Genomic DNA, 20,534 nt, shown 5'->3' with positions numbered 1-20,534 from the left:
TAGATTTCAATTCAATCCTAATAAGATTACACAGTCACAAAGAACGTGCTGGCTAAGAGCTACCACAGAACAAACGACATAACCACTAAGCTGCACTGATGTGGCCATCTAAACCAGAGCACCTTATTCATGGGCACTAACTCGTTTTACTTTCAGATCTTCTGAAGAGCTTAAAAGGAACACTATCACATTAAATAGCAAACATTACAAACAATTCTTGTCTCTGTTACTATTCCCAGGTGGGACTACTAAAGCAGAAAGAATTAATAACATCCAAAGTTAGATTATCCCCAGTACTTCTGTAAGTGGAGAGGACCCAGGTCTGTTGGATCTGGCTGGAGGATGCAGAAAGAAGTGGAAGAGCCAGATCTTCAGCATCATGCCTCCCCTTCCCCAAAAACATGCTCTATGGGTGCCCAGCAGGGATAGAGATTCTATGGTACAATTTGATTCATTTAAGATTTTTACTTTATTTGAATCTGCGCTTTCTTTCACATATAGTGACACTGCCCCACCATCACAACCTCCTCTGACATACCTATATTTTGTACCCCGATATTACTGTATCCCATTGATTATCCTCATTTTAGCAGGTTTCCGCAATGTGTATTATATCAACATCCTCTTTTAATCCTAGACACTCTATTTCACCCATCTTACCATTTTAGACTTCTACCATTTGTATTTAAGCACTTGTACATTTTGTCAATATTCAGAGTTGCTTGCCTTCACGTGTTAGAGTTAAATGGGACTCTTATGTTTGACTGTTCCTCGCTGGCTCATACCGATACGTTACCAACTTCTTTCCTATCCTCTTTACTAGGCCACAGAGTTCTCCCTTTAATAAATTCATCCCTAAGGGATGTCTCTGGCCAAATCGCTTGCTTCTCTGCACCTGTTGGCTTTCTCTCCATCTCTTAGGTTAAAAAATTCTCTCTAACATTTTAATTTTACATGCCAGCAGTCTGGTTCCATTTCGGTTTAAGGGGATCCCATCCTTCCTGGATAGGCTCCTCCTTTCCTTCCTGGTGTTCTCTAGGAACTGATGGAGTAGAAATCTTCTGCAATTAACTCCACAGAAAGGAAGGAGGATGAGGTTCTGTCACAGGCAACATTTGAAAAAGCAAAAGTACATGAGCCGGTCACAGTAGAATGCGGTGGTGTAGCACAGAGCACCACCACTGCAATCATGCATAAAGGGAGAGAAAATTTAAAAGGTCTTTTTTTTTTTAATAAAAGGAAAATGTGGTTGTAAAACCAGTACAATTGGCAGGGGCAGGAGTACTACCCGGAGCGACATTTCAATAATTTGAGTCGATTCCAAACTGGAACCCATCTCTTTTAAGCCTAGTGGCAGAGCAGTAGGAAGGCCTGGAGAGAACCTTGCAATGTGCCCTGTAGTATGTGGTGGGAACAGTACTTTCCACTCTCAAATTCAGTCAAACTGTCACCTTTCGTACGTAGCGCAAATCATACAGAAAATACTTATCAATGTATCAATGCATTGTACACATGCTGCTCAGACTTTGTCATCTGTAAACACATTTCGCACATATTTTTATTGTAAAACTGAAACATATAATCAAACAGAGTTTAGGCAAACAGTCCACTGACTCCTTTTATGGTATAGTTCTGAATACTCCTAGAAGTTCTTGATTTTTCTGCTGCCAAATTGCTTTTTTGCCATTTTTCCTTCTCAGGCTATGTCCTTTCAGTTATACTCCACCCTGTTTTATGGATAGGTTTAATCATCATTGTATAATACAATGATTCAGCCAATTATTGCTTTATTCAATGTTTCCAGGTTTAGTGGCAGTGATAGCACAAGCTGGGAGTGGGAGAAAGTGTTATAGCACAAACGCTTTACAGTCACAGTGAGAGTATTAACTGAATTGATGAGGTGGCTTTAGCGTGCTTGCTACCACTAGAATTTCATATCTGGCTGTTTGTGGTGTCATATCCATGTCTGGAAAGCCCAGCAAATGCAGTAGTTGGACAGCTTTCCTCATTTAAATGCATTTGGTTAATTTTATAGTAGCAAGAAGATGCTCTAGGACATGCATTTCTGGGAGATTATTGCACTTCTTACAGCTGCCTTTGTCATCTTGATTTACGAGTTCAGACATGCTATTATCTCTCAGCAAATGCACTGCCTAGAGTGTTGTACTGTTAATTAAAAGTTTTTCCTTTGCTGAATAAACCTGCTTCTCTTCCTAAAGAGACTTGTTTAGTTTTGAGGCTCCTCTTAAGAACTAGATAAGATTTAATCTCTCAAATGCTTCATTATCAGACCAAAAAAAGTTACATTTGAAAGGACTCAGAGAAAAAGGAGGAGAATAACCAGGTAGATTTCAAATTCTGAGCTGACAGGTGAATAGGCACAGTACATACTGTAATTAAAACAAGTTTTTGAAAGACAAGAGGCATACCTGGCATCATCTGAAAGCTAAAAAATAGGGACTTTTGGGAAGAAAAATAAGAAGATGCCTATTAGTTCCTTTGAAACACAATGAACTAGAAGAGCTTCTTAGAAGTACAGTGGAATTAATAGGTCCCAGATTGTTCGAGTGCACTTATACCTTCTTCTCTTCTGTTCCCTTCCTAAAAAGGGGAATTAATATCTTGTTTCTTCCATCAAACCTTGTTTAATAATTTTCCTTTCTAGCTAGGTTTTAATGGTTGACCCATTACTTCTAAGGTAATATTCAGGCTTTTACCTTGATTATATTACAGTAGAACCTCAGAGTTCTGAACAACTCAAGAATGGAGGTTGTTTGTATCTCTGAACAAGTATTATGGTTGTTCTTTCAAAATTTTACAACTGAACATTGACATAATACAGCTGTGAAAGTTTGCTGTGAGAAGAAAAATGCTGCTTTCTCTTTAATTTTTTTAGTAGTTTACGTTTAACGCAGTACTGTACTGTATTTGCTTATTTCCCCACTGCTGCCTGATTGTGTACTTCCGGAACCAAATGAGATGCGTGGTTGACTGGTCAGTTCATAACTCTGGTGTTTGTAACTCTGAGGTTCTACTGTACTTACATTGCAGTCCTGGCAAATATTTACATCGAGAATGGAATCATTCGTTCTCAAGGTTAATGACTGTAGCAAGGTACATCAGCTGCACCCCTCTGAGTTGGGTGATGCAGATTCTCAAGTAACAGGCACTGGTACATTCTCAGTGTAGCTAAGAGTGAGATATCAGAAGCAGCACGAGAGCACTGGCTGCCAGAGTTTCTATTGGCGGCCTCCCTGTTCCAAAGTAAGTCAGCACAGGATGGCTCATAACGGGCCCTCTTGACATTAAGGAAGCTAAACGAGAGGAGACTAATACATGTGCTCAGTAGTGGTTCATGATGTAACTGAGGTTGTGACGAAGTGGGACTTTCTTAAATGTTTTGCATGAATACTGTGTGTGTCTCAGTTTCCGCTATATGTTGCACAAATATCTAGATGGTGGGACAAGGGTGTGTGATCTTTGCAGAGACCCTAGCAGGCAGGTGACTGCCTCTATTTGCCTGCACACAGACAATGGCCAGACACTCTGTATCCTGGCAACTGTTGGCTGTTGCAAGGAGCCAGCTGAAGGAGTTGGAGAACAAAGAGGGAGGTGGAGGCCAGGTGACCTGTTTGCCCGGGAAAGAGGCAGAGGATGGAGAAGGAGCAACTGGGTGTGACTGACTGCTGGAGGCTAGTCAGTCTCCTGGTTTGGAAATGAGGGACGAGAGCCTCTGGATCCCCCCCAAGATGGACTTTGCTGAACTTTCCTACTTCCTGTACTAACAAGAACTGTTCTATGTTGTGTTTCAGATGACTAATAAGCCCTTCTGTTTTACAACGCTGGCTGAGAGTCACTGCTGAATGTGAAGTTGAGGTGCACGGTCCCTTTGGGGGCGTGTAAGGCTTCCCTACTTGTCCTATTCAGGTGGACTCACTGCGGGGAGCTCACGGTGCAGAACAGGGGTGCTGAATGCTCCGAGGTCAGACCCAAGGAGGCGCTGAAGTCCAGGAAGCTTGTCCTAGCAACAGTGTGCCCTGAGGGGTGTCACACAAAAAGAGGGTCCTGTCTGAACTTCATTCAGAGCTGTTCCAGAGCACCGAACCTGCGCAACTGTGACAGAGGTTAATCTGGACCCTACAGAAACAGCAGGAATAGGGTCTGGCGCCATGGAGTCTGTAGGGATTTCTGCAGGTTTGGTACCCCCACAGTTCAGAAAGCAGGTCATCTTGCTGGCTGGAGGAAAGCAAGGGTAGTACTAAATGAGGAGAAGGGCGAGCAGCATGTTTATGGAACAGGCTCCCCTGTGGGGGTATGGCTACACTGCAGCTGGGAAGTGAGAGGTTCAGTGTGGGTAGAGGGACTCACGCTAGCTTTACTCAAGCTAGCATGCTAAAAAATAATAATAATAATAATAATAATAATAATCATAATAATCAGTATGGACATTGTAGTGCTGGCTGTGTCTTGAGCTAACAGCCTGAGTCCGAGCTCAGCCGACCCCCCGCGTCCAAGCTCAGGCAGCTAGCCCAAGTCACCACCACTGCCATAATGTCAACGCTGCTATTTTTCTCATGCTAGCTCAAGCAGCGTTAGTGTGAATCTGTGTTCCCATGCTGGCAATCAAACCTCCCAACTGCAGTGCAGACATACCCCGGCAGACCACCGTGTACGTGGCTGGGACTCCACAGGTTTGAGAGAGAAAGTGCTGGGGAAGCAACTGCTCTGGGCACAAGCTCCCCTGCAACACCAGTAGGAATAATGGAAGATTGGCATTTTCTCCCTTTATGTCTTCTATCCCTCTCTGACCGCAGAGCGTTATACACAGTTACGGGAGATAGCAGCAGTGAGTCAGTCTGTCATGGGAGGGCATCAGGGAGCAGCATAGATGGGTGGTCACTTTATACAAATGCCCTGCCATTCACTGAGACAGATGCAGAATTTTTTCTCCCCAGAGTTCTTCAGGTTGCACACAGTTTCTAGACTACATACACTCTGAGGGGAGCATGCATCTGTTGGATTTTCTGTGGACAGGGATACATTAAGACCTGTGCTTGGGCTTCAGCTTCCCAAGACATTAAAGGACCCATATTTGTTTGCTGGGATGTTTCATTTCCCCAGTTGCAGATGAGGGAATTCAACAGACATTTCTTGCAATTATTAAAAGTGTTCACTGAGCTCATCTCGGCATAACCTTGTTAACCATTTTGAGTCTGACTGCCAGCCCCTTTAGACTAGTGACATGGCTCTTCACTTTGCTGTTAATGACCTACTTCCTTGCTTACCTTTCTCTTTCTAGTCTATTTGATCTCAATGTCACTTTCAAGACAGCACCAAATCCAGCACCATTCCCATTGAAATCAATGGGAGGTTTGCCCTTGCAAGGAGAGTAGTGCCAGATCCAATATGAACCCCTTTTCAAAACACAACAACCATTTGTTTGAAAAGTTTGTTTCATGGGGCAACACCATAACTGCTCTGATTACAGGTTTCTGCAACCTTTACTCATATGAATGGCCCTGATGCAGTCAAGTTCAGACCCTTGAGGGGTGGGGTGCTGTATGTTTATAAAGTTTCCAAAAACTGATAATTTGTCCCCTCTTTCCCATGATCTCACCATTTAGTTTATTCACAAAGACAGGTGCTATCAGACTCTTCTTTACTGCCCTGTCATAAAACTTTATACTTGGCTCTGAATAGGAGCTATTACATTAGCCTGTTATCTAGGAAGCAACACTAGAAAGCAGGGAACAGTGCCCAGGATCAGCTCTTAGCACTAAGTTCATTCACCAGGTCATCTGCCTTTTCACACATTCCCCTATTGCAGTGGCAGAATGCACGGTTTCTTATTTTTAGAAAGTTATAAACTGTAACAATGAAGCACAAGCAATATTAAAAACTTGAAAAAAATCCCAAGAACTCACCATTAAAAAGTGAGGAATTCATTCAACATTAGAAAAACATCAAATAATTAAACTACTTTGCGTGTACAGAGTATCCTTCACCCAGGGATCTCAAAGTGCTTTCCAAACATTTATTAATAGAGTAGCCAGAAAATTGTTCACCTATCTTCACTACACCTCATAATAGGTCATCATCTCAAAGCAAAACAACTGCCTTTAACAGTGCAAGCGCACAGCCGCCCAAGAAGAGATGCATTCATTTTATGTTGGGGGTACGGGATGGAACAGAAATGGCAGTTCTAAAAGGGGGCTGGTGGTGGATGAAAGGTAGTGAGCCACTCCTAAATGCAGTGATTCACTTTGACTAGTACTGGTTAATGTGGGAGTTGATAAGGCCCTATGGAGTGTTTTGCTGATATTCTTTCCACTACAAAAAAGTTAGAGGTCCAACTTGGAGACAACCTTTAACATGTAAGCAGAACTCTATTTTGACAACAGACTAATCAGATCCCTCTACAATGGACCTTAACAATAGCAAAAGTACTTACAGGAATAACATGAGTATTTGTTTGACTAGGAAAGCAGGAAATGTGTGTTGGGAGAACATCCAAAAGCTATAACTAATAGGAAAAAGATAGGTATTTCCCAAAGATCTGGGGTTTAGTTAGTAAAACACAATGGGCTATACTTTAACTGCCCCTGAACAGATGCCCTAGGGGTGGGGGAGGAAGACACAGTAAACCTTTTCCTTCTCATACATACCATGAATGGCACAGGCATAGCATTCCTGCTGCTGCGGCTGCTGCCTGAGCACAAGAAGTACGCAGACAGAGCACCTGCAGTAACCTCATGGCCTCAAGGGGACTTGGCCATGCAGTTCAGTGGAGCTACCAGCTGCGTTGCTGTCACAGATCTATGCAAACACGTGTGTATATCTACCTCTGCAGATTATGCTGCAAGCCACCTTCCCTCAGCTGCTACAGAGCCTCACGCACCTCCTGCCCCAAATCCCAGGTGAAGCGCAAAAACTCGTCCCCATTATCCCTACTAAATTCTCCAATTTGCTTTCAGTTCCTTTGCCCTTTTATTCTATTCCTGGACATTTGCAAATATGTGGTATTATACCAGATCTGGCCTAAGCAGACAGAACTCCCAGTGACATTTACAGTAGTAAAGTGACCCTCCCCACCCCCCACCTTTGTCACACTTTATTCGTAAGAGGTACTGTATTAGTGTCAAGCTACTTCTCTCTCCTCACATCCCCCTAGCACCAGCATCCAAGGGGGCAGCAGTAATAAGGTACTTGCACAGATTGCCAGCTGGAGAGCCTGTAAATGAGCAGCTAACTCAAATTCTGCCTGAATTATCTCTTTAAGTGAGGGCCAAACCCTGCATCTCCTACTCCCAGGAGAAGTCCTATCTCACAAGAGCAGTGTCGCTGACTGCACTCAAAACTGCTTGTGAGAGTAAGCAGTCACAGGATTGGGCCCAATTTTCTTATCACAACTTCTTGCTATTTTTATTACTCTTGCCTATCTAAAAACAAATACCAGATGCCTGGAGTCATCAGAATACAAGCTAGGACAGCTGGAAAGAGCTAAAATGCTCACCATTAACAGTCCTAAGCTTGGGTAATTTTCCTATACGCAAATTCTGACTTCCATTGGAAAAATCATCCTGCAAGTAAGTAGGAAAGTTCCAGATACGCTCTCAACAAGTGGTTTACTTTCAGGCAGAACTTTTCCCTGGCAGCTTGAACGGGAAACTACCAAACAACACTCACACTGTACATCACAATTTCTTTTCTTTTTAAAAAATGATAAGGATCACTGAAAGATACGGAGTTCCCATTTCGGGACTTCGGAAATAACGTGCAATCTTTAGTAACTCAGAAAGCTCTGTACAAATTCTGAAATGCAAAACACTTCTTTAATTCACCAACTTTTGCATTTACACAGCACTTTCCATTTGAGGGCCTCAGTCTGCTTCACAGACATAAAATACTAAGCTGTGAAATAAAAAGAAACATGCTTCTAGCCATTCGAGTTATAAAGGAAACCTGAAAACGTGAACGGAGGGTAAACTGTTGTAGTACTGTCTGCCCAATGGTTAGGGCCCTACCAAATTCATGGCTATGAAAAACACATCACGGACCGTGAAATCTGGTCTCCCCGCCAGGAAATCTGCTCTTTTGTATGCTTTTACCCTATACTATACAGATTTCATGGGGGAGACCAGCGTTTCTCAAATTGGGAGGTCAAAGGTTACTTTAGGGGGGTCACAGAAAATTGCCACCTTACTTCTGCGTTGCTACCTTCAGAGCTGGGTGGCCGGAAAGCAGCGGCTGCTGACTGAGGGCCCAGCTCTGCAGGTAGCAGTGCAGAAGTAAGGGTGGCAATACCATACCATGCCATCCTCACTTCTTCGCTGCTGCTGGCAGCAGCTCTGCCTTCAGAGCTGGGCTCCTGGCCAGCAGCCGCCGCTCTCCAGCTGCCCAGCTCTGAAGGCAGCGCCGCCGCCAGCAGCAGCACACAAGTAAGGGTAGCAATACCACAACCTCCCCCTACAATAACCTTTCGACCTCCCACAACTTCTTTTTGAGTCAGGACCCCTACAATTACACCACCATGAAATTTCAGATTTAAATAGCTGAAATCATTAAATTTATTATTTTCAAAACCCTATGACCATGAAATTGACCAAAATGGACTGTGAATTTGGTAGGACCCTACCAATGGTGTAGATCAATAGTCCCCAAAATGTGGGGTGGGCCCCCCTGGGGGGCATGGAGGAACGTTCAGAGGGGCGAACAGCAGGGCCTGGGGCAGCCCCTGGCGGGGGGGAGGCAGGGAGGTAACACCACCCAGTCCTGCTCTGCTCCCAGCTCAGCTCCGCTCCCAGTCCCTGCTCTGCCCCCAGCCAGCTTTGCTCTCATTCCCTCTCCACCCCCAAGCCAGCTCCACCTCTAGCCCCAGCTCCTTCCACATTCCCAGTTCTGACCCTAGCTCCACCTTCAGCCCAAGCTCCTCTGCTGAGCAAACTGTGCAGTATTGGAGGGTGGGGGGCACAGACAGATTCCATTATTGGTGGGGGAGGGGGGTGACAGGAAAAGTTTGGGCACCACTGGTGTAGACAGACAGTTTCAGTGGCTCTGAGACACTCAGCTTTCCCAAAAGGAAAAATTTTGTCAGATTTTATTTCAGCTGCTGAGAATCCTGGCCCCAGTTTAGCAAAGTACGTAAACTTATTTAAGTGGGATTGGTTATATGCTTAAAGTTAAGCATGTGCCTGCCTGCTTTGATTAATCCTGGCCCCTGTGAGCATCTTACAAACAACAGTCAGGTCAATTTTCCTCTGAGACTGCTTGGGAAATCTATGCGCAGCAGAAGAGGCAAGTGCTGGAGATATCCTCTGGGAAGAGACTGAGGAAGGCATAAAGTGGCAGAGATCACTACCCATCCTTGCCGGCAGGACGCTGTGAAGTTGTGCAGAAGATAAGGGGCTATGACCCATCCAAGACCTCGTTGCATACTTTATGGACTCTAGCCCTACTTACTAGTGCTAGACTCTCCCGGGCCTTGAAGTCTGGCATTACAGCTGGCCCTGCACAGGGCAGAAGGCACGGAGGGCAATAGAGGGAGAAGGGTTTTGTACCATACTTTGTACCATATGCCTCCTTTCACACCTGTGCATGAGGCATCCACAGTCTGTCCCAAATAGCTTCTTTATTATATTGCAAAGAAAGAAAGCTAAAGTCCTGGGCATTGTTGTGTTTTGAAGGAATTCTTCATTTTTTCTATTATCTAAGTGCCAAATGGAATGCCACATTTTCAACACTCACTGATCTTTAGCATCCAAAAAATAATCTGTGTATAAAAAGCTCTTTGTTCAATAAGAAAAATATAATACACGGTACTAAGAAAAATTCTGCACAGGCCTTGGCACTCATTAGAGAACTGGCTTTGCATGCATGACCTCTTATATTTGTATATACTCAGATTCAGTTTTAAATTAGTTTTGTTCATAGTTCTCAGCATGTTCTTACTGCAGTCGGGGAATAACATAACAGACCTCTTGTATCGAATTAAGATCCTTTCCCAATGGGACTACACGCACCGCATAAAGCCAAACAAGAATAGGGGCCTCAAGCCCTAAGTATTCCTATGGCTGTTTAGTGACTATCTTGCCTAGTGAATGGATGAAGATTTTGTTTTACATTTACAAGGATATACATTCAAATTTTATATTATTTCTTCTTAAACTTTCTGTTGACTCTTCCTCCATACAGGCCTCAGAAAAATAACAAATTAATTCTCTCCAGAAAAAGCACACAGACAGATAAAGGTGTGATAGCTATAGAAACAGTCATGCTACCAAAAGGTTAGTCACTTCCAGTAAATGATCAAAACAAACAAACAAAAAGTTGGGAGTTGATCTCATCTTCTAATGACCATAAAATCACACATATAGGAACTATGACTTGATCGAAGTAGGACTAAGAGAGCCACTATTATGTCTTTAGCTTGTTCATTTAAACAGTTAATTCTTCTCTATCATGACTATTCTTATAGCTATTAGACCACATTATTCCTTGGTGTAACTCCACAGAAAATAAGGAGTTACAGTACAGATTAATTTGATCCAATATGTCTTAACTACAGTGACATTATAAACCATTGAACAATTATATTGCAAACATGTTGAGCTAAGGCATAGAGAATCAGCAAGAACACCTCTGGATACAGTAAGGAAGGATAGAAACTGGACCATGTGGCCTAAGCATGCCCTAGCATAACCTAGTGCAACTCCAATAACATCAATGGTTCTAAGTCAGGCTGTATTCATTACTTGGATACTGCTGTACACCCTGGATGGTCTGCAGAATAATGTGTTAAATGCAGTCCATATACAAATGTATTAACAAAAATGAGTCTCGGGGATCAGTAATGACATACTCAATCTCTATCTTATAAGTAACTTCTTTGAGTCTGAGTCAATCATGTCTGAAAGTCCAATGGTTGCTGAAGAACCATGGTTACTGTGGGATGTGCTGGTAGTCTCAATACGGTTCCTAGTGAACAGTGGTTCACATCAAGACTGGCACCATTCCCAGCAGTCTCAGCAAAAAAGACCAACAACTGAAGGGACATGGAAAAATCAGTTACCATCTCACCTATGGAAATATGCTCCAGCCGTATTCTCCAAGAACCTCAGGGCGATATGGGGGAAATGAGCTACTAAGGCCAGACTAGGGCCCAAGTTTCTGGAACAATGGGATGAGATCAGAATCTGTGCTTTTGTACATTTCTAGCCCATGTGCTTGCAAAGCAAAGCTTGAGAACGTGAGCTAAGCCTACCACTGCAATGGTGTCTACTGACAGTCCGAAACAATAGCTCTGAAAGGGGCAAACAGATTCTTGCATCTCAATAGAGAGTGAACACCGAAGCCCACTGCCTTGAGATCCCCACCAATATCACCCCAACAGAGCCCTCAGTGGGTGGCTGAAGACTGCAGCAGGCCCAGCCTACCCACCCACCCATGCTGATACACCCAGGCTGCTGACTTAAGTACTGAAGGGTCCAACTCTGATGTCATCCTTGCCTCGCCAATAGAAAGAAGGGACCCCTACTCCTCCCAAATGGATAGGGAACCCTGCACCACTGCCTTCCTAGGTAGGGAGTGAGAGTCCCTATCACTGCCATTCCAGATGGAGGCATGGGCAGAGTTGGAATAAGCCCCATGACATGGTGTACTTAGAGCCCCGGATTGCCTTTATTCAGCTTTGTGCACCACCACTGTCTTTCCTGTACTTTTTAGTGAAGAGCAACAAAGAGTCCTGTGGCACCTTATAGACTAACAGAAGTATTGGAGCATAAGCTTTGTGGGTGAATACCCACTTCGTCAGAGGCATGTGGTGGAAATTTCCAGAGGCAGGTGTAAATATGCAGGCAAGAATCAGTCTAGAGATAACAAGTTTAGTTCAACCAGGGAGGATGAGGCCCCCTTCTAGCAGTTGAGATGTGAACACCTAGGGAGGAGAAACTGCTTTTGTAGTTGGCTAGCCATTCACAGTCTTTGTTTAATCCTGAGCTGATGGGGTCAAATTTGCAAATGAACTGAAGTTCAGTTTCTCTTTGGAGTCTGGTCCTGAAGTTTTTTTGCTGCAGGATGGCTACCTTTAAATCTCCTATTGTGTGTCCAGGGAGGCTGAAGTATTCTCCTACAGGTTTTTGTATATTGCCATTCCTAATATCTGACTTGTGTCCATTTATCCTTTTACGTAGGGATTGTCCAGTTTGGCTGATGTACATAGCAGAGGGGCACTGCTGGCACATGATGGCATATATTACATTGGTGGACGTGCAAGTGAATGAACCGGTGATGTTGTGGATGATCTGGTTAGGTCCTGTGATGGTGTCGTTGGTATAAATATGTTGGCATCGAGGTTTGTTGCATGGATTGGTTCCTAAGTTAGAGTTACTATGGTGCGGTGTGTGGTTGCTGGTGAGAATATGCTTAAGGTTGGCGGGTTGTCTGTGGGCAAGGACTGGCCTGCCTCCCAAGGCCTCTGAAAGCGAGAGATCGTTGTCCAGGATGGGTTGTAGATCACTGATGATGCGTTGGAGAGGTTTTAGCTGAGGACTGTAGGTGACGGCCAGTGGAGTTCTGTTGGTTTCTTTCTTGGGTTTGTCTTGCAGCAGGAGGCTCCTGGGTACATGTCTGGCTCTGTTGATTTGTTTCCTTATTTCCTTGTGTGGGCATTGTAGTTTTGAGGTGTTGGTCTCTGTCTGAGGGGTTGGAGCAAATGTGGTTATACCTCAGCGCTTGGCTGTAGACGATGGATCGTGTGGTGTGTCCGGGATGGAAGCTGGAGGCATGAAGGTAGGCATAGCGGTCGGTGGGTTTTCGGTATAGGGTAGTGTTAACGTGACCGTCACTTATTTGTACCGTAGTGTCTAGGAAGTGGACCTTCCGTGTAGATTGGTCCAGGCTGAGGTTGATGGTGGGGTGGAAGCTGTTGAAATCATGGTGGAATTCTTCCAGAGTCTCCTTCCCATGGGTCCAGATGATGAAGATGTCATCAATGTAGCGTAGGTAGAGAAGGGGCGTGAGTGGACGAGAGCTGAGGAAGCGTTGTTCCAGATCAGCCATAAAAATGTTGGCATATTGTGGGGCCATGCGGGTGAAGGGAACAGCTTCTGTCTCCAGCATGATCACCACAGCACCTTTCATGACCATTATAGTCACTCAATATTATAAACTATCTTAGCTCCTTTGCAAAAATACCTCACAGTACTGATAGGTACTTACCAAATTAATAAGAGTATTGGTAAAATAAGGCTATCAAACAAGAATAAATATTCCTATGCAATTTGACATATTGTCCACTTTCTTAATCTGCTCAGTGCTTTATTCTTAAGGACTTTCAGGACTGAAAGAAAGGAGGACTTGTATAGCTCTTACTCAAACATCCTGGCAGTCACTGAAACTAATAAGGATGCCTATCTTAAGACATGATCTGTGCCATAAAATGACAGGCACAGCCAAATTTTCAATTAAAATATAGGAGAGCAACACACATCCATTTCGCTAGAGGCAATACATTATGACTCTTCACTCAACAAGACATGTTTAACCAACATATCTTTCTATAGTTCACTCAGTGTGCAAAAGAATCATGTTTGCCAGTGGACAGTCAGGATATATAGATTTCATCAGAGATCTAGACATGTTGCTTGATTAGCTGCACCATACCTTAACAGCTCAAACTGACAAATTAGAGTAGTGGACTCATTTCTTATTAAATAATTTTCTTGTACTTACACTCACAACATCTAGGCACCTTAATTTCCTGACCCAATATTATTCATAATATAAATAAAAAAGCACTTAAACACAAAGAAGCCCCTTGAACAGACCTTTTTCTTGTGATCTAAGCTATGAACAGTAGAAACTGATCAGAATCAGCAAGGTGATTAAAAACAGTGACAAATAACTAATACAGAAAGGACAGCGCTGCGGTATCCCAAGGTTCAGGGGGTAGTTCATATTCCCTGGCACATACAGTGTGTCAGGCCACGGCTGACATTTTCAAAGCCAGCTAAAGGATTTTGAAACACAGCTCCCATTGAAGTTAATGGGAGTCATTTGGCTAAATCCACCACTTGACTTTGAAAAGTCTCAGTCCAAATCTGTTAAAACACAGGTACCTTACTTCACACAAGCCTATGTGGAAAACTCACATTGCTAAATGATTAAAACTGTGACACCATTTCTTAGCTACATTCTTTACCTTGTGAATAAAGCATGTGATATCATTTCATTAGTACCTGCTGAAAAAAATGGTAAAAAGTGACAGGACCAAAGCGCAGCAAAACTAAACTGACCATCTTCTATTGTCAGTAACTACAGTGCATCTGCACCTCACTTCGATTATGTTGCACAAATGTAACAGTGCACAGCATTTGCTCTAGGAACTTTGAGAGAGTATCATCCCCTCAAAAATTAAACTTATGTCTGAACTATTCTACCTACTATTGTTACACATAATACTGAAGATTACAATAACTGGGGGATGAGAGAAAGGTATTCTATTTTTCCAGTTTATTTACTTTGTGCATTTGACATCCCTTGTATCTAGTAAGATCCTTGTACCCATATGGAGCCCCAGTGACTTCAATGGAGCTCTGTAAAGGTGCAAGAGTCTGTCTGTGCAGATCACCTTGCAGGAGCAGGGCCTTAGACTGTTTCGCTATTGTCTGTATGTGTTGTTTTAAGAGGAGAGGAGGGGACTCTATATTTTTTTTAAAGGAACATGTGGCTGTAAAATGACACAAATTGACAGGAGGACTCAGGCAGATACAGTTTCTGAAGTTACTTTTAACTCATATAAAAAAAAACTGGCTAGATTTCAAGCTGACAACATCCTCTTGAGCTATGCCTCAAAGCTTACAGCAAACCAAATATAACTGAAGTTATACAGTATGAGAAGTTAGAGACCAAAGTCACACTTATCTCTAACAACGTGCCTCTCAGTTACTAGGCATCCCAATTCATACATAATCATGCTTTTTGTGCTGGTTAGAGCTTTATGCAACACCAGAGATAGAATTTTAGAGATAAACAATTGATCCAGGTTTTAATACTGCAAGGTATAAAATCATAAGGTTCTGTACTGCAGACAACCAGAAGTATGCCAACACTCTGTAAGGGCCCAGTCCAATTATGCTCCCATCAATAGAAACTCCCAGTGACTTGACTGGCGCAGGATTGGTCCATATGTGAACAGAGAATCTTTCATTTCAACATGAGTTCTAGAAAAATTAAATAATTCATGAACACTAGAGGCCTAATCCTGCACTGTTTTGCACCATGCCTAGTCATTTACAGTCGTGAAAACTGGGCGTAAAATGCTACCACCAGTGAGAGTGGAAAAGTCTGATTTGGTAACATTTTAAACCTCCCTGTTTTACAAGTATAAGTGACTATAAATATGGTTGAGAAATAGGCCTCTGAGCCACATAAATGACTTAAATGAACTTAGTGGAGAAAAGAGTTTCCACTTAGGAAAAGTAGAATGACCTATATCAACCATGGCCAAAAAGGCAGGTTCAGAAAGACTCCTTAAGACTCATTGTTTAACAATTTGCTATGATATGCTAGAATGGTACTTTGAAAAAAAAAAAGCAGGGAAAATGAACTATTTATTTTAAATTAATCTGATTTTGAAAATCTTGCATACAAAGTGTAATATTCTCTGCTAGCTAAATTTTGCATGTACACTGTACATCTATGGGAATAACCTTATGTAAAGATATTATGCTCCACTAGTCTGAAATTTTAATACTCTATCCAGTATGTTCAGTCCTTTTAAGTTTGATAACACAGAATTGTCTATATTTATGTACATTTAACAGCACTTTGTGTATAGTTAATTAGGAACAAATCCTGGAGCAGTTCCATTAACTACTCCCATGTATAAATGCTTGCAGGACCTAGTTATTATTCAGTTTCATACTTATTTTTGTATGGTTTTCACATACAACAACAACGAGAGAATTTTTGTTTAAAGAAAATATTGTTGTCAACCCATAACAAATGGTATGGGGATTCAGGGGCAAGGCCTATTTTTAAAAAATATTATTTTTAAATTAACTAGGTTTCAGGTTTACTGTTTCCCTTTACATACAGCAAAACCTGACTTAAAGGACCGGGCAAGGAACTTATCAAAAATTGGTTGCGCAACAACCTAATGTGCATGAAGCAGAAATGGAAAGAGGGACTCAAATTCTGTTCTGTTATGTCACTGTAAATCCAGAATAACTCTATTTATACTGACTGAATACTTCAGTATGCACTGGGGTAAATGAGTGCAGAATGTAGCCCACTATGTTCTGGGTTATTTTGGAGGCGATATTCTAAGGCAGGTGCCACATAAATGTGGTCTCACACAAATTCCACTGTACACAGCATTAAAAAAAAAAGTTTGTATTAAACTGTAAGAGGTAAGATAAATACATAGGGGCTGATTCTGCACTGCCTTGCACCGAGTGTAATCATTTACACCAGTTCAAAGGGAACATAAAATGCTAACAAATCACAATGATAGGATTTTGCACTGACTTGGCACAAGTGAAACTGATTACAGAAGGTGCAAGGCAACACAGTATTAAGCCCTATGTATTTACAAACAGTGTAAAACTTGTATGTATTTGAAAGAAACAGTTTAGTGAGTATCTGAAAACATTTTTGAAAACTTTAAAAATAAAAAGCTTCTAATCCTTTAAAGATACAACTGGATCTAAATACTAGTGAAGCAGATGAATATTTTGATTTTACATTGTTGACAAACTGTATCCAGTCAAATCACAAATTCTTATTTTAAGCTGCTTTTGTTAAGGAACTGTGCTAAAATGTGAACTAAATAAAAATATTTTTAAAGTACATGTGTTCCAAATGTTTTCACAGATTCATGGCAGTATGTGTACTGTAAGTTAAACACTACAAAGAATTGATTCGTAAGTGTTGTGTAGCCTTAGTTTACAACACAATATGACAAAAGATTATTTTGAACTACTGTCGGTACATCAATTGGGCTTCTAAATTTAAACTCACAGGGTTTACACTTTATGGATTTTTTAAAGGGATCTTTAATTTAGAGCAGCTGAGGGGACTAAAGAGTTCATTATCTTAACTATATTATTAAGAAATGTTTCAGCCAAAGTAATGGTCAAATTTATGAGCACATAAAACCAGCATCCTTGATTATTAGGGGTTATCCTTCTTTAAACTAACTTCTTACAAAGTTACACAGGGGCACAAAAAGAATAGTCTGTGATCCATCAAGCAGCCATTTATTCAGAATTGTTCATCTTGATATAAAATTTGAGGGCCTGATCCTCTGTGTGACTGTCTTCAATGTGACTGCTTGTGTGAGCAAGAATTTAAAGGATTAGCCTTCAATTTGTAACATTAGCATCTGAGGAGAGAGAGGACAGAAAAAAAAGGCAGAGGCAGCCAGTGTATCGCTGGTCAACTATTAAGCACTGTTGTAATAAAATGGTCTTATATTCTGTACAAATTGTCTTTTGATGCATAGTAGCTTCGTAAAGAATAATTAAAGAAGACCAGAAGGGAAGCAAAAGAAAATAGCAGATTGACTCTTAAGAGAATTATAAAGTGGCATTTTCCAGTTGAGGAACTCCAAAAGGATTGATTAATCAAGTTTCATATTTAGCAATGCACAGGTATGCAAGAATAGAACAGAGAAGCAGAGACGTACAGAACTAAAGCAAGTGCTATGTGTTAGGTTATCTATGTAAATTATGCACATAAATTGCATACTTTTGCAGCCAATACATACTGTAACTTTTTACAAATTAACACACATACAGATACACGCTCAATCCAATCCCAAATAATTGGTATATTCACAAATTGTACATGCCACAAGTTCTCATACCACCGCGGCAAAACAACATCCATGGAATCAATCGATGCTGTGACTTTTAAAACCAACCCACACACAGGAAGGTATGATCTGAGTTCAGCCCCAAGCTCATGCATACGCAGCCTCACCTTCAGCATTATAAGGGTCAGTAACAATAACATAAGGATTGCACTGGATCTGAAACTTACCCCAAGCACCAGTTCCTCAGCCAGGCAGAAAGCAACCAGCACAACAAGCCTGCAGTGGGAGGCAAAGGAAACAGCACGTTACCCCCTCGGGGCACCCAAAACACAGAGGGAGCAGGAGCAAAACCAAACAGACCATCCCCCGACCCCACAGGAGAAGGGCTGGGGACTCACCCTGTGTGCATGCTGTTCCCCTGCCAGTGGAAGCACTTCACACGGCTCCGTTGCTCCGGTTCATTGAAAGCTTCGCTGCCCGGTGGTTAAACTACGGTCTGCTGGGAAGAGGAGGGGGGCAAAGAGCGGGCAAGGGGAGAACGGGCCACAAAAAAGGGAAAGAGAGAGAGAGAGATTATATTGATCCATCTGCATTCAGGGGCAGAGCAAGCGCAGGCACGAAGCGGCTGAGAAGCAAGATCATGGTGGAGATAAAAGCGAACTCACCAAAGTTGCTTTCCTCGGAGTGCCCTGCAGCAGGCAGGGGAGAAGAGGAATGGAGGAAGGGGGAGGACCTAGGACTGTCAATCACAGAAAAACAGACACCCCCCCACCCCACACACACCTAATTGTCCAGTTCTTCCCATGTACTTATCCCTGATCTGTCCCTACCACGACCAATGCTGAGGGCGACAGATACTTCCAACACAAGTGATTTAATGTGACTCTAAAGATGCCCTGAGATAGAATTGCTTTGTACGTCTGCCACCTCCTCCCACCCCCGTGGTGATCGCTCCTAGCAATACAGCTGGGTGTGTAGCAGGCAACTTTTCTGGTGTGTATTAAAACTCAGCAAAGGGGCATCCTGGTGGGTTAAAACTACAACTAGGCACACCTCATTTTTCTTGTATCAGAGGGGTAGCCATGTTAGTCTGAATCTGTAAAAAGCAACAGAGGGTCCTGTGGCACCTTTAAGACTAAGAGAAGTATTGGGAGCATAAGCTTTCGTGGGTAAGAACCTCACTTCTTGCATCTGAAGAAGTGAGGTTCTTACCCACGAAAGCTTATGCTCCCAATACTTCTGTTAGTCTTAAAGGTGCCACAGGACCCTCTGTTGCTTTTTACTCATTTTTCTTGGCATTTGTGTGGTAAAACTTCTTTTTTTAGAACAGCAATTTTTCCGATGGGCTCTTGAAAGGGAAGTTACCTGGTGTTTTCTGCCTCCCATCCCTCCTACCTAGTGTGCTAACAGCTGCAGATACAGAGTGACACCGGTTTCATGCTAGCCCGTGTGAGGTAGAACAAGGCGCAGCGCGCACCTGGAGTGTCCAAGCATTGATCTTCTCTTGACCTCCCTGACCCTAGCGCTCCTCTCCCCGGGATGGGGCTGCCTGCAAACAGGCACTTCCAATATTAAATCCCACACTCTCCCAAGGGACTCTTCCGCCGCAATAAATAGTCCCCTGTAAAGACAGTGGAATCTCAGTCCGGGGTAGGGGGGCAGGTTGTTTGTTTCGGGTTTTTTTTAGACCGGGGGGGGGCAACACAGACGTACACATGTCCACCGCACAGGTGTCTGAGGGGTGCACGTGCAATGAATGCTCAGGGCAATGCCCCCCCTTCTCTCCCCTCCCGTGCAGGAGAGCTCTGCCCCCAGCCAAGTTGCCCATTAGCCAGACGAGTGCGGCGGAGGGATACCGAAGGCATGCCTTTTTTGGGGGCAAAGTAGCGCCGGGAGAAGTGGAGTTGGGAGAAGTTGGCCCGGCGGAGTAGAGTGAAAAGGGCCGGCGCGAGGGCGGCTTGGGGGAGGGGGGACTCGCTCCGCAGGCTCAGCCCCGCCTGGCCCCCGGCCGGGCTATGTCAGCGCTGCAGGGCCAGCCCGGGAGCGCGCGGGGCTGCTGAGCACGGGAGGAGAATGAAGCTGCGGGGCTGCCGCCGCCTGGCTGCCGCCTGCCTGGTGCTGCTGGGGCTCTGGGGGCTGAGCGCAGAGGCTGCGGTAAGTGCTGCCCCCCTTTCTCCCGGGGCGCTGCTCAGCTCCTGGCCGCGGGGATTTCCTCCGCCCCGCTGGCTCGGCGGCGTCTCGTATTTATAACCCGGGTAACCCAAAACCGCCGGGACGGGCGCTTTGGGGAGCTTTCGGCTGTTTAAAAATAGGGTGTTGCGCCGGGAGCTCTGGCCGTGCAGCGCTGGGAGCTGGGGAACCCCCCTCCCCGGGTAAGTGCGTCTGGGCTGCAGCCCCCGTGCGAGCAGGGCGCCCGCACCGCCCCGTGCTCCTTCCCCCGGCCACGGTGACAGGCTGCATCGCAATCCAGAGCTTCCCCCCAGCGCCCGCCGCTCGCTCCTCGCCCAAAGGCAGCGGTGATGGGGCGCGACAGAGAGAGAAACTTGTGTGTCGTGTCGCGGGGGGGGGGGGGGGATGTCCCTGCCCTCGAGTGTCTTCTGGTGGCTCTATCTGGGGCTCCGCCACGGGGCTGGCTGCGAAGCAAAGGCAGCAGATGTGTTTTCTCTCTTTCTCCGCATCAGTTTCACTGCTCCCCTCGCGCTCTTTTGCAAGCGTGTGA

At 43.9% G+C, this 20,534-nt stretch overlaps 3 protein-coding genes across 9 annotated transcripts in view; 2 read left to right on the top strand and 1 right to left on the bottom strand.

The window, feature by feature from the left end:
* The window catches only part of COL4A6 (collagen type IV alpha 6 chain), a 192,536-nt gene extending 173,918 nt beyond the window's left edge, over positions 1 to 18,618 (bottom strand). For 2 of the 7 annotated variants that reach the window (XM_008170050.4, XM_065557287.1), the window contains exons 1-3: positions 18,481 to 18,618; positions 18,214 to 18,311; positions 18,043 to 18,091 (exon numbers count right to left, since the gene is read on the bottom strand). In XM_008170050.4, the coding sequence (XP_008168272.2) occupies positions 18,043 to 18,091; positions 18,214 to 18,224 (60 nt within the window). In that variant the 5' untranslated portion in view covers positions 18,225 to 18,311; positions 18,481 to 18,618. Of the gene's footprint in view, positions 1 to 18,042; positions 18,092 to 18,213; positions 18,315 to 18,480 lie in introns of those variants that run through there. The other 5 variants (XM_008170049.4, XM_065557286.1, XM_042851067.2 and 2 more) reach the window with 4 other exon arrangements.
* Positions 1 to 20,534, top strand: part of LOC135973540 (uncharacterized) — a 904,472-nt gene that overhangs the window by 597,486 nt on the left and 286,452 nt on the right. The gene's annotated exons all lie outside the window — the stretch shown is intronic.
* Positions 19,709 to 20,534, top strand: part of COL4A5 (collagen type IV alpha 5 chain) — a 138,138-nt gene continuing 137,312 nt past the window's right edge. Inside the window, exon 1 of the mRNA XM_024106783.3 lies at positions 19,709 to 19,969. Coding sequence (XP_023962551.2) covers positions 19,889 to 19,969 — 81 coding nt within the window. The 5' untranslated portion in view covers positions 19,709 to 19,888. The remainder of the gene's footprint in view (positions 19,970 to 20,534) is intronic.

The sequence above is a fragment of the Chrysemys picta genome, chromosome 9 (genome assembly GCF_011386835.1).
Source record: "Chrysemys picta bellii isolate R12L10 chromosome 9, ASM1138683v2, whole genome shotgun sequence".
Taxonomy (NCBI): Eukaryota; Metazoa; Chordata; order Testudines; family Emydidae; genus Chrysemys; species Chrysemys picta.
This window is presented reverse-complemented; position numbering and strand designations above follow the sequence as displayed.